This window comes from Sesamum indicum, linkage group LG9 (assembly GCF_026168435.1).
Source record: "Sesamum indicum cultivar Baizhima isolate 11 linkage group LG9, ASM2616843v1, whole genome shotgun sequence".
NCBI classification, from domain to species: domain Eukaryota; kingdom Viridiplantae; phylum Streptophyta; class Magnoliopsida; order Lamiales; family Pedaliaceae; genus Sesamum; species Sesamum indicum.
The window spans coordinates 17831431-17845529 of record NC_142665.1 but is presented as its reverse complement, the minus strand read 5'-3'; the positions used below and the strand labels follow the sequence as shown (position 1 = coordinate 17845529).

The window sequence follows — 14099 nt, the reverse complement described above, 5'->3', positions numbered from 1 at the left end:
TTGAAATGACCTTTGCTTTCTCATTAACAGGATGTTTGACTAAGTGGGTGTTTGGGGTGAGCTTACTAAGTTTTTAAAAATATTTTATAAAATGTTTTAATACATAAAATCTTGGAATGTTTAGTAATTTTTTTAAAAATAAGTTTATAAAATTCAAAAATAAAATGTTAGGAGTTTATAAATTCAGTTTTGAAAAAAATGAATTCTCAACTTATTATAAAACTTTATTTAGTTTTCCTCAAATTAATTATAATTTTATAATTAATGATGTGTACTGGGGTCCAACCACACCATAAAGGTTGAAGGATTTTCACAAAAATTCTAATATCAAAGGAGAATTAATCTACAAAACATAAGTTGAGACTCTAATACTTAAGACAATAATAGGTTTACTGGAAGGATAATTGAGAATAATGCAGAATATCAAAATACTAAAAAAAGCTTGCTAAGAATCGACAGAGAATGAGAATAAGAGTGAGTAAATTTGGTTACTCAAATGACTGCACAAAAACTTCTATTTATAAGCGCTCATAGAGCCAGATTTGGGAGGTTGTTAGGGCAAATCATATAGTGTTAGAGAACTGCACACTTTAGCTAATTAACAAATGGATTAAATTGAAATTTAAACTTATTTGGACGAAAATATGACCTTTTAAATGAGTCTTGCCCAATCAACTCGAAAATTTGAGATTCTACTTACCTGCTACTTTGTAATGGCTGGCACACAAAAAAAAAAATCAATTTTTTAAAAATAAAGTAAACATAATTTATTTTTTCAAATCTTAAGTATTAAATCATTTAATTACTTAGTTTTAAATATTATTTATACTAAATAATATAACTTAAAATAATTGATACAATTTTTTGATATTTAATTAGTATATTTTATAAATAAATATATTTCATTATAATATATTTAAATTAATAATAATATAATTTAATTTAATTAAAATATAATTCTTATAAGTACTTTTATATTTCATATGAATTTTTAATTCAAAAATTAATTTTAGTATATTAAATTTGTATTATATTTTTTAAATTTAAAAATTTAATTTGTAAAAAGTTTATATACTTTAGGTGTTTTTATATTTAAACTAATATATTTCATAAATGAATATAATTTATTTTAGTATATTTAAACTCAATAAAAATTTAAATTAATTAACTACATAATAAAATATATTTAAATAAAATAATAATATAAATCAATCAATTAAAAATGTATTTAAACGTGACAAAAGGGGTAAAATAGACATTTATACACTTAAAGTAATTCCCAACAAGACCAAAAATAAAGTCCACTGGCACAATAGGCGAATGTCATCCACTCTCCATTTGTTTCTTATAGAGAAGGTTTTTTGCTATATTTTATAAAACATCAGGGTTTTTTGTCTGTACAATTAACACGAGGAGATTTTGTGCTATTTCACCAAAATACTGGGAGTTTTATGCAATTTATCTTTTTTACTTTTTAAAGTTACAAAAAAAATCAAACGTTCTGACTAAATTTTTAAAACTTATCTGATTTAAAAATATGATGAATCCGAGTTTGTAATTTTTAATCTCAAAAGTTGAAGATATATTTAAAAAAGTAAAAAATAATATTTATTAATTATTAACAGTTGGGGTTGCAAATAAAAAGTTGGTGGAATGTACTTTATAATAGATTCTTTTGTGGATTTAATATATATTTATAATTCATTTAAAAAGTTTTTTGTTAAAAAAAATCTAAAATTTGATGGCTAGGATATTCTATCGTAAGTTGTAACATCTATTACCAAGTGTGATATATTTTTGTAATTTAGAACAAAATTTATAAAAGATTCTATAAAAACCTCTTTATTATATATATATATATATATATATATATATATATAAAATAAAAAAAAAAACCCCTCCACACTCCCAAACGATGATTAATGACACTGCCGCATCAATTATTTGTGAAGTCAAAATGCCCTTTATGATAAAATAACTAACTTATTCAATATTTCAAAACTTATATTAATTGATATATTATTTTTTTTATTTTTTATTAATATAATATACTAACTTATATATTTTACTCTAATTTATAATATATTTTAAATCGTGAAAGATTATTTATTATATTCACATAAGAACGATGTGACACAACGGATAGTATTTAGTAAATATTGTTAAGATTTAGACTTATCTTTGACTCCTAAAATTAAAACTATTGACTTTGATTTTTTAATTATATTTTTAGATTAGATAAGTTTTACAAAATTTAATTATGAGTTTTAAATGTTTCTTTTTTGTAAATTTTGTTTACTTTAAGTTAAGCAATACTTATTATTATGTTGACAAAAGTTCAAACTTATTATGTTATTCACATCTGGACGTGCATGATGGATTAGACCCACCCAAAACCAACACAAACCAATCTAAAAAAGTCCAGCCCAAGACTAACACCATACGGTTCATAACCAGTTTTAAGATAATCCGGTTGAGCCCCAGGCAGAAATTAAGCCGGTGTGGGCTCCTGTGGAGAATTGACAATTCGGTGGTTGGTGATTTGAGGGGGGAAGGTGGCCAGTAATGGGTCACTTTTGGAGATGGTGCTTTGAAAAAAGCCTTTAATTTTCTTTCCTCGGCGACTGCACAACCGACGGCTTATGGCAAATGTAGCAGAAAAATTAATTCACAATGTTCACATGTTTATCTCTCTACAGGCTACAGCTACTCCGTTGCTATTACATTCAAACAATAATTGTAATTGCAACTATATCGTCTCTTCAAATTCAAAGCTTATACAAACAACTCCTATATTTTTACACTAATAGCCTTCCAAAAGTGTAGCGGTAATTATATAAAACATATTGAGTGTTTGTATATTTTGACCTAACTTCAAAAGCGCAATGTAATTTACCCTTAAAAAACAAACTGGTGCCCGTTTGACACGGAACCACTCACAAACAACCCTATTCTCCAGATTGCACTCAGTTGGTCCGTGGACGTCCCTTGACATCTCCAACGCTGTATCACGGGGACACATGGGAGGTCCCTGTGAATAGCTTATCAAGTACTAAGATCATAAATTTTCACTTCAACTGAATTCCATCAAATCTAAGCTAGTACATTGAGAGTGTTGTGCACTCATTGTCAAATCTAAATTAGTATAGAGAATGCTTTACACTTGTGATATGATTCATGTACACTTCAATTCAAGAAGAATAAGCAATCACATCATAACTTACAATATGATAGTCGAGTATGCCAAACACCTTGTTCTATTAAGATTTTTCAACTTAAGACCAGCTTAAAATTCGATATGTTCAATGGATGTTCCGTCGAGTATGTTTCTTTAAAACTTCTACCTCTCTACATCATATAATCTGATTCATCTCTTACGCACACAAGGAAGCTTCATGAATGCTCAGCATGACAGTTTCGCGACATAGAAAACCTTCCACTTAGAATTATGATGGGTAGAGTGGTACTTCTAGTGGATAAACAGTTGAGGATGTAAACCTATGACTTTGAGCAATCAAAACCGATGAAACATATTAGCAACTGCAGCACCTTCTAAAGGATAAAGCATCTGTAACTTTCCCAGATGCTTGCATTTGAAAATCTACAGTAAGTCTCAGATTCAAAATATCATTCTCTAAAATTAATTGCAGCCAGCAGTTTGGTTGAAGTGTGTCAACATCAAAAGACATGACAAAGAACACACTCGAGTAATACTTATAAGACTGTGAATTATCACCATTCAATCATTTAATTTTTCTTACAGATCAACAACAATAACTAAGACTCTTACGTGTTGCTGGACCTCAATCAACCAAATACAGTTAATTGTCGCGACGGAATCTCACAAGTTTGGCAAAATCAATAAGGATGAACTATCAAAGGGATTGCATAATCTAAACAATGCCACGATTCCACAACTTGAATTTAAAAGCAAGAAAACAAAAAAGTACCCATTTTTTAACCATCGTGACTGGCCTGGAAATCCTTCATGAAAGCTACCAGCTTCTCAACTCCAGCCAAAGGCATAGCATTGTATATGGAAGCCCTCATGCCGCCAACAGATCTATGGCCCTTGAGCTGCACCATCTTTTCTTTGGCTGCTTCCTTCACAAACTCTGCCTCCAACTCTGGCTTCGCCAAAGTAAACGGCACGTTCATCAGCGACCTCACACTCTTCTCCACAGGGCACCTGTAGAACCCTTTGCTGCCATCAATGGCGTCATACAAAATACCTGCCTTGCTCGCATTCTTTTTCTCCACGTCGCTTAATCCACCCTGCGCAATGAGGTCCTCAAACACGAGCCCGCACATATAAATCCCGTAGCATGGTGGTGTGTTGTACAAAGAATTGTTATCCGCGTGGATCTTGTAATCCAGCATCACGGGAGTAACTGGCTGAGCATTTCCAATCAAGTCCGATCTTATGATCACAATTGTAACCCCAGATGGACCCACATTTTTCTGCGCTCCGGCGTAGATCACCCCAAATTTACTCACATCTACCGGCTTCGAGCAAAAGTTTGACGACATATCAGCCACAAGCACCTCATTTTCACTAGCGGGCTTAGGGTAATCCTTGAACTCAACCCCGTGAATGGTTTCATTGGCACAAATATGCAAATACCTGGCACCGGGCGTCTGCTCAAGGGAGTCAAAGCTCGGGATCTTGGTGTATTTTTCAGATTTTCCGCTCCAAATGGATCTGGGCTTGCAATATTTGGCAGCTTCTTTGAAAGCCTTGTCCCCCCAAGATCCCGTGATCACGTAATCAACGTCATCATCAGGTTTGCAGAGATTGAGCGGGATGGCGGCGAACTGGGTGGTGGCGCCACCTTGAAGGAAGAGGACGGAATATTCAGACGGAATATTGAGAAGGGTCCGGAGATCCGACTCAGCCTTTTGGATGATGGACAGGAATTCCTTCCCACGGTGGCTCATCTCCATGACGGACATGCCGGAACCACGCCAGTTGTAGAGCTCAGATTGGGCCTTGAGGAGGACATTCTCTGGGAGTATGGCTGGCCCAGCCGCAAAGTTGAAGACGCGATCCGTGGTGGACGCGGTGGTGGGTGGTGGTGTTTGGACAGTGGTGGATGAGCAGGTAATAGAAATGGGTCCGCGGACGCAGGTGGATGGACGTGAGAGGGTGGCGGGAAACGCCGCGATTTGGGTTTTGGTAATGGCGGGGTTGAATTTTGGAAGAGGGGTAGTGGCGGCGGCGGCGGACATAGAGATCGTCATCTTGTCTCTTGCTTTGTTTCACCTTTTCTTTCTTCTTTCTCTTGGTAATATACTGAGGGAGATGACTGGCGAAGGAGACCTGAGTGTGTGTTAGTGTGTGTATAAATCGTAGTATTTATGAAGGGGAATTAGGTTGGTGGGTTTGGTGGTTCATTGAATCTCAATTAAAAATCTATGCTTGAGAGTTGGAAGGGATAGATTTTTCAAATTTTGGTAATACTTAAAGATGGGGTCAGGAGTTGGTGATGCAATTTGCAAATGTGTCTCGCTAAGTTCTCGAAAATTGTTGTTCGAATCAAAATTTGATCGAATTGGACCAAATAATAAAATAAGTGTATTGTATTTATTATGTTATTAATTTTTTTTAAATTGTACATCAATTACACGACAAATGTGTTTATTATATAATTGATTCAAATTTAATCGAGTCGGTTTATCACACATTTGTGACGTATTTCTTTAATGTGAAAGAAAATGTGTTAAGCAGTTATCATTTGATATGATACCAACGTGTGCTACGAAAGTATGATAAAAGAATCGCACAATTTGCCACCTAAATACTTCCTTGACTGCTTACTTATTTCTCGTGTTACAGTTCATTACTTTCTACTTTCTTACGAAAGATTAGAATAATTGTGACTCCGAGAGGAAAAATTGTAAATTTAGTCTTTTAATTTAGAAACATATTAGTTTTTATCCTGTACGAATTGATTTTTGGTTTAGTCTTATAATTTTAAATTTTTTTGTAATTTTAATCATAAAAAATTACATGTGATTTGTATATAATCCAATTATATTATAATTTTAGTCGTGTAAATCAATTCGTGTAGGACCCAAATGCCAACATCCTAAACTATAAGATTAAAATTGCAATTTAATTTAGTTGTGTATAAGTCACATGCAACTTTACGACAAATAAATTATTAGAATTTTAATTATATGACTAAATATGAAAATTCATTTTTACATGACCAAAAATATCAGTCTCTAATTATAGGATTAAAATTGTAATTTTTAGAATCATAAATTGCTTATATAAACAATTATGTATTATTTATTAATGCAATCTTCACATTCAATCAACCCACAATTTTATGATTGAAAATGATTTATTCTTGCCAATAATGCCTAGTTCAATTGAGAAAGTAAGTCCCATGATTTTAAAGGTCATGAGTTCAAATCTCATCTTATGCATGGGATGTTGTTTCTACTGAACAGTAGGTATTGGTTAGATTTATTTTATTTTATATTAATATTAATTAAAGTATGCTTGTTGTAATAGTCATTTTTGGATATTGAATTCAAGAGGAATGATGTAGGTGTGTTGTTTCTACTGAATAGTAAATATTGATATCCGATATGAATAATGTAGGTGTGTGTTGTTTCTAGTAGGTGTTGATATAGATTTAGTAATGGTCATTGTTATATATTGATATCCGACATGAATAATTGTAATCAATTTACTTCAATTAACAATAGTTCATCGTTATTATTTCAAAAAGAAAATGATTTATTCTTATGAATTAAGGCGACAAGCACGGATAGCTGCAATTAGTGATATTCTAACCCATAACCTCCTCAACTTCACCAACTAAATTAGATACTATTGCTAGCTACAAATGTATTATCATTTTATCTTTCTACACTGTATTTCTATGTATTAAGTGTATTTAAACCTACACTTCAACTATGACATAGATATATATATATATATAACATTTTTATATTTTGAAAATACTTTCATAATCCACGTTCAATGTATTAGACCATAAACGCGTTAATGATTAGGGGAGTAAGGTTGTTTCTCTTTTTCCCTATGAATATGCATTACCACATCAAATTATCGACAAAAATACAAACAACACTCTTGTGATATCGCAATGAGCAAATTATTCCCTTATGAAAAAATAAATAGCGATTTACCTTTCTGTATTTTTTAAAATACAATAATTTACCCTCCTATGATTTTTAAAATGATGCAATTTATCTCCCTATATAAGGAGGTAAATTGTTTCATTTAAAAAGTACAAGGCGATAAATTGCTATATTTTTTTTTTCATATATAATGTGCTTATTTTCAATATCACATGGAGTAAACTGGTATTAACCCATAAATTATCTATAGAGTGGGAGCACCATTATTCTTAAATCAATATATTCTAGCTAATTATTGTTAGTTGTTTGTAGTTTAATTTGTGAATTAGGAAATTTGATCCAAATTATTTATTAATTCTCATGCATATATATGTATATAATTTTATATGAGAAGACGTCAATTTTTTTGGAATAGATTTTAATTTCTTTTTATTTACATAATTTTAAAAAATAATCATTTCATAATTTTTACTAATGGTCTCATTTATTGTGAGGGCAGTATCTTTTAATATACGACTCCTGTATTATAATTTTGATTGATATATAGATTTCTGAATCAAAAGATAATCCATGTAAACTTTATTTTCATTGTTATACAATTTTTATAATGCAATCTGTCTAGTTTTAAATTGCCAGTGAGTAATACTGCTTGTAGTGGCAGAAACTTTTTGAAAACTGAATTATCGTCTATAAATTTGACTCCCATCTTAGCTCGTTTCACTTTTGTAAGGGAGTAGTACTCTGTATTTATGCTTTTGTGATTTATTGTAAGGGAGTAATACTCCTCATTTATGTTTTTGGTGAATATCTATAAGGGAGTAGTACTCCTTTGTTTTACAACTTTTTAGAAATGATAGGGAGTCAGTACTCCCTGTTGTAAATTTGCTCGCTTTCTGATCTTAATAAAGAAGGGTCGGGGACTCTGAAAAGTACCCCACTCCTGGGTGGTTTAATTAAAAAAAAAAATTGCCACCATAAAGGATTAAAATTGAAATTGAACTCGAAAATAGAGGGATTCTTTATCAGTTTTTGACGGGAAAATAAAATAAAATAAAAGGATACCAAGCTTTTAAAAAATGAATTGAAAAAACAAGGAGTAATAAAGTAGAAAATGAATCTTTTATTACTCATTAAATATGAGTGAATAATGAAGTGTTTAAAACTTAAACCGGCCATGGATTCAGGCAGGCCTGAAATTAGAGTAACTAATCCCCCTGGGGCAACCCAAAGTTGCTACAGCTTATTTTCTTGTAATCCCCACAGCTCCGATGACTGAACAACTATTGCATCACCCCCCCAAGTTTAGTAGTATCAGCACAATTACAGAAATCACATAAAGTTAGTAAAACTGTACATGCTCTGTCTATTGTGGTGGTATTTGTACAAGAAAATGTGCAGGTTCACATCTTGCAGCATATCCATACTTGGATGAGTTATACTTTCTGTGAACCCCTGTTAGTTTTCCGGTTGCGGCCTTGTCGTGGAACCCGACGATCAGTCTCGAGCATTCTCTGAGAGAGCAAGAGAAAAACAAGACGTGTGATTAATTAGCCTACTAAAACTATGTAAGGCAACAGATTTGTGTTGAATCAAGTTATTGGAGAAATAAGCCACTCACAGCATTTGATCTTCTGAGTAGCCGGTGTGCCACTCGCACGTCTTGCTCCACTGCCCGGCGCCGTAGAGTGTAGATTGTGCAGTACATATTGCAGCAGCAGCGAGAAAGGACGGTGGATACTTGAGCATTTCGTATTCCACTAGACAAAGCTCAATCAAGAAGAAAGAAAGTAGTTCAAGCTGTCACAACAAAGAAGAGATGATGAAATCTCGTTTCAGGCAATTCTCATTGGTGTTGAACGCGTTAAGATGATGAAAGAATCAACTTAGGCGAACCTTTCTATCTGACTGAGCAGCCTTGAGGAATCTTCTCATGAAAACATAAGGAGTCGGAACCGACATGTTGAACTGCAAAGTGTTTAGCATCAACCGCTCCTGGGAGAAAGAGGGACACAAGTGTTGGCATTCGAGATACAGAAAAACCCGAATGAATTACAGGGTCGATTGATGTATATATAAATGGCTACCATTTCAAGCACTTCTTTCCTTGTATAAGCTTTATCTGAAATGAAAACCAAATCATCCACAACAGGGACCGAGACTTCCTCGTATTTGCACGCCAATAACATAGCAACCAGACCGACGAGCTGCAGCTTTTTCCTCACCACGGATTGCTTTGCTAAGAATCGATCAATTAGATTTACTGTTAGAAACAACGTCTCGTCCCGGAGTTCAAATTTGTGGTGTACCTGTTATTGGTCACGATCAAGAACAAAAACGCTAAGTTTTCACTAAATTCAGAAGTTGATGTTTGAAATCTGATAATCACACCTTCTTAAGGCCTATTATGACCATATGAACTCATTGCTCACCTCTATGAGCCAATCAATGAGAATAGCTCTCATTCTTTCATTGATGTCAAATTGCTGTACCATATATCCCGGTGAAACACAACTCGAACTCTGCACCAGACAATTACGATCGGAATCATTTAGGTGTGAAGAATTTAGAGCTCAATGTCTGTTCAAGAGAAGTGCCACTTTTTCACTTTTAACCATTCAAATTAACATCTACTGTTCATAGTTACGATTTTCAAATTCAAATTAAAATCAAGCAACTGATACTTAACAATTCAAACTACATACAAAGTCAAATTTCACTAGTCAACGCCTTCATTACCACTTAATCTGAATATCTATAGTCTATAGTTGTACCCTATCTTCATTTATCAAAGTGCCTAAGATGTAATTAGATTAGCAGCTTTTACAAAATGAGTTCAAATTTCAAATTACATATCAAGTTGGCTGTCTTAATTTTCGGTGACATGCTCATTTGCTAAGTTACAAAAGTCATACTTTACTGTAAAATTTGACAAGTTCTTGACATTACTTGCTACATACGAAGTTATAACGTTGCTAACCATCTCATTCTCGTATCTTGGATAAGCTAGTAGAATCTATAGTAATCGCGACTGCTGGAAGTTGTAATTGATAGGAGGTTCCATGTCTCACCTCCATTTTCTTGTAGTAGGCGTATAGATCTTCGACGTAGTCCACTACAGCAAGTGGATCCTTGGCATCACCACCGTCAATGTCGACAACGGTCTCTTCGAATATGTCCTCCATCTCAACCTCCTTCTACAAGGTATTACTCATAAAATCACACATTTGGCCTATACTTTCAAAAGACTCAGAGAGAGAGAGAAAGAGAGGAAAAGCAGTATACCATTTGATTTTTCTCTGTCATTTCAATCTCTGATTGTTCCAAAGACATGGGCACAGGCTGGTCTTTAGCTGTTCCATGATCCTCTGCATCTGTTAGAGGAATGTCCTCCCACACAGTGAACTCACTGGTTGATGTCTTTGGTTTCTTTGCTTCCTGGCCAATTTCAGGGTAAAAAAGCATACTAATTCAACAATCTTGCCCGGGTGACATTGGAAATTTCCAAGTCTAACACTCCAATCCAAAATTTGAATGAATTCTTGCATTCTTTAACCAAATACTGATATATAAGAAGAAAACAATTACCTCCGGGCAGAAATGCTGCGAGCCTGCCATTTGCGCAGCATATTTCCTGCACGAATCAAGAAATTCACACAGAAAAGTGTAAAACTAGAAGCTCGTGGAGAAATTCAAAGTGAAGGGAATAAAAGATCTTGGCATTTTGAAACGAAGGACCCTATAAACTGACCTTGTTATAGGCCTATGAGCTGGAAGTAGAGCATTCTTATCACAAACCCCATTTGACCTGAGATTCAAATTATTACAAACAATTAATACATCTCCGAGAACATAAACGAAAATCATAAAACAAAGAAGATGAACATTTGAACTTGGGAGACTAAGGATTTGTACTCTGGATGGCCTCTCTTGTTAACAACACAAGGGTATGGATTAGCTCCTCCCAGATTCTGATTAATCACACTGAGAGCTCTTCTGTTGGATCTGATCTCAGCTCCAAACTTCCTCCCACCCATTTCTCCCCCACCTTCTATTTTCAAAAGGCAAAAATAAAGAAGAGAAAGAGAACATGTCAGAATATCTGGAAAACTTTTAAGCTGATTTTAATCTCAGGACCACTTGCAGCTTAAGATAAGCCACATTCAGTTACCTTGTCCATTTGTAGGTCTAATCCGAACAGCATTGTTCTCATCAGACATAACCATTTTCTCTCTCCTCTCTCTCAAGAAAAGAAATCAGCAGCCCGGAATGGTATTTCCAAAGACAGACCTCTCTTCTTCCACCACAACCCACTACTACTACAACAGCCCGGACATGTAGAGAGGAAAGAAAACAAGAAGCGAGAGTGGGAAGAACACTGGTGAAAAATGAGCAGAGGAAGAAGGGTATTTGTGCAGTGCAAAGAAGCAAACAGCAAGTGAGCTGTTCTTATTCTATTTTTGTTTTTCCTTTTTTCAAATCTAACGGCTAGTGAAAGATGGCCGTTGGATCACAGCGTTTGGGAGAGAAAGACTTTAGGGTCGTGGAGAGGAGCACAACGGTCACCTTGGTAGCCACGTGCCACGTGGCAAGGAGACGTTGCTTTCAAATCGTTTTTAAAACATGGTTGTCGTTGTTACTCCTGTCTTGGTTTTTTGTTTATTCATTACTGTTTTAAGTTGTTCGCACTTTAAGGTGGTGGTAATAATAATAATAATGTAATAAGAAGAAGAAAGTGTGAGTGAGTGAGTGAGGGTGAGGCGCTCTTCCCCACTTTGGGCCTTTTTGACTACTCTCACCCTCACTAGGGCTCTACTACTCATTCATTCATTTAATCATTGTAGGTATGTACCCAATAAGTACAAATCCGTTTTCGTACATGATTACTCAGTAGTGCAAGACGTGAGCATATAATAAATAATATTTTGTAATTTTAAATATATTATAAATAAAAGTAAAATATGTAATATAAAATTTGAAAAATTGATTAAGTTAGTTATCTTATTAGTTGAAAAATACTTTTGTCTTTACAAAGAATTGGTGTGGTGGTGTGTCATTAACTTTCATTTGTGAGTGTGGAGGGCATTTCTTTTTCTTATACTAGCCGTTGTGACACGTCGTTCCTACGTGCATATAATAAATAATTTTTTATATTTTAAAATATTTTATAAATAAGATTAAAATGTATAAATATATTAATAAAAAGAAAGAAAAGAAAAAATAATAATTAATTATAAATTTTAAAAAAATTGAATAAGCTAATTATTTTATCATGAAGGGCATTTTTTACTTTACGAAAAATTGGTGCAGCGTTGTCATTAACCATCGTTTGTAAGTGTAGATGGACTTTTCTTTTTATATTAGTATAGATTAGTATAGATAAACTATATAAATATAAATATACTCTGCATAGCATGAATTCTATGCTAGTTATAAAATTCTTTTAAACCAAATCGTTGGATTGTTCCTTTAAGAAACTTAAGTTAGTTCAAGAATTTATTTTTAGGTATTCAACATCGATGGTTTTTTAAGTAATTTTCTTGTGATATTATAAATTAGCAAATTATTTTTCTATCAAAGAGTAGAGCAATTTATGTGTTTTTTAAACTGTAGTAATTGTCTCTCTGTATTTTTTTAAAATAAAGCAATTCATCCATTTGTGTTTTTAAGAATGCAGTAATTACCAGTCTATATTTTTTAAAATGAAGCAATTTATCTCCTTAGAGAGGTGAATTACTATTTTTTCATAGGGAATAATTTGCTCATTTACAATAGCAAAAGAGAGTAGATTGTATTAAACACATTGTTACAATGTATTTACAACCGTTGGAACAAAAAGCGAACTTGTCTTCTAACTAATTGTCTATATGTGGTTGTCATTTTGTGGATATGGATAATCTGATGAGCCACAAAACTATTAAAACTGTAAAGTCCTTCCTTAATAGCTATCGACAGCGAAAAATCTATTTTATCCTTTCATATTTTTTATATTTCCATCACAATGTTATTCTTTTAATTTTGAGCGAACTACATTGACATTTCTCAAGATTAGGTTTAAATAAACCAGCGTTCATTTATAATTGTAATTTTAAATACATCTTTTATTTATTGACGAAAATTTAACATTTTTTCAATAGATGTGTATTTATAATTTTATAAAGAATATAAGATATTTATATATTTAAATGTAATCTAAAAAATTCAAGATAATTTATCTGAGTAAAAAAGAAAATCCGCTTTTGGTATAATTTTAAAACCAATAGATTAAAGAGCGCTCCTTCCATTTTTTCAAAATTACTTTGGTAAACACGTGTGAATCAAGCAACGTCTTGGGGGAATCGGAAATCAACATGGGATAATCATGGTACATGTTTACACGCACTCATATGAATTTAACGGTCAAGGATTCTTGGGTTTTACGATATGTTACGATTATTTGAATTTGTACTAATGTATATTATGAATTATTAAATTAATACATAATATTATATGCAATTTAACAATTAATATTTTATATGAACGGCATTGTCAAACTTGTCTAAATGTGTTTATTGTTTTAGTTATTGGATCAACATTTATAAATAAGTACTGTATTTATTTTTATTTTTGGCCCATTTAACTTGGTGTATTATGGCTCATTTTGACCTATTTTCAAGGTTCTGTCTGTACTCTATTTGTGTTTTTATTAAGTTGGAACCCTACAAAAATGATCCAAGCCCATTGTCCTCTCAGCCACACGCCTTCCACCATGCCGGTCCGCTCGCTAGCCTTCCGTCGTACGATTTTTTTCTCCAGCCTTCTGTCTTTGACACCTTTCTTCAATTGCGTGGACGACGTCTGAGACCACAACCGTCATGTCTTTTTCTTGGCTTCGGCTGATGTAGCAGACCACCATCCACTAAATCGCCTGTGAATCGGCATGTTTTTCGTACTAAATCAAGTTTCATATGCCTGTGATTTTCTTTGTGTATTAGCTAAATGCATTT

General features: G+C 33.1%; 2 protein-coding genes across 5 annotated transcripts; both read right to left on the bottom strand.

Annotated features, from left to right (window-relative positions):
• Window positions 1-3708: 3708 nt before the first annotated feature.
• LOC105178401 (phosphoserine aminotransferase 2, chloroplastic-like) lies at window positions 3709-5379 on the bottom strand. The gene has a single exon (XM_011101866.3). It carries the CDS (start codon window positions 5239-5241, stop codon window positions 3958-3960), a length of 1284 nt encoding a protein of 427 aa, XP_011100168.3. The 5' UTR covers window positions 5242-5379; the 3' UTR covers window positions 3709-3957.
• A 2837-nt stretch (window positions 5380-8216) lies between these two features.
• On the bottom strand, window positions 8217-11555 carry LOC105178210 (G2/mitotic-specific cyclin-2). Of its 4 annotated transcripts, none has more exons than XM_088884974.1 (11): window positions 11285-11555; window positions 11029-11164; window positions 10865-10921; window positions 10702-10747; window positions 10399-10551; window positions 10185-10307; window positions 9546-9635; window positions 9201-9422; window positions 9010-9108; window positions 8735-8913; window positions 8217-8627 (listed from the first exon to the last, which is right to left on the bottom strand). In XM_088884974.1, the coding sequence occupies exons 1-11, from the start codon at window positions 11337-11339 to the stop codon at window positions 8480-8482; spliced, it is 1308 nt and encodes a 435-aa protein (XP_088741100.1). In that variant the 5' UTR covers window positions 11340-11555; the 3' UTR covers window positions 8217-8479. The 4 variants fall into 4 exon arrangements, with proteins under 4 accessions (XP_088741100.1, XP_088741101.1, XP_011099930.1 ...); XM_088884975.1 differs by having other exon boundaries at window positions 11029-11161; XM_011101628.3 differs by having other exon boundaries at window positions 10185-10310; window positions 11285-11554.
• Between the last annotated feature and the right edge of the window lie 2544 nt (window positions 11556-14099).

Excerpts from the sequence above, each read along its gene's own strand:
- LOC105178401 (XM_011101866.3), bottom strand. The coding sequence starts at position 5,241 with ATGACGATCTCTATGTCCGCCGCCGCCGCCACTACCCCTCTTCCAAAA.
- LOC105178210 (XM_011101628.3), bottom strand. The coding sequence starts at position 11,339 with ATGGTTATGTCTGATGAGAACAATGCTGTTCGGATTAGACCTACAAAT. Across the intron at positions 10,311-10,398 it reads TGACAGAGAAAAATCAAATG|AAGGAGGTTGAGATGGAGGA; the intron begins GTATACTGCTTT and ends AATACCTTGTAG. Across the intron at positions 9,109-9,200 it reads GGAAAGAAGTGCTTGAAATG|GAGCGGTTGATGCTAAACAC; the intron begins GTAGCCATTTAT and ends TCTTTCTCCCAG.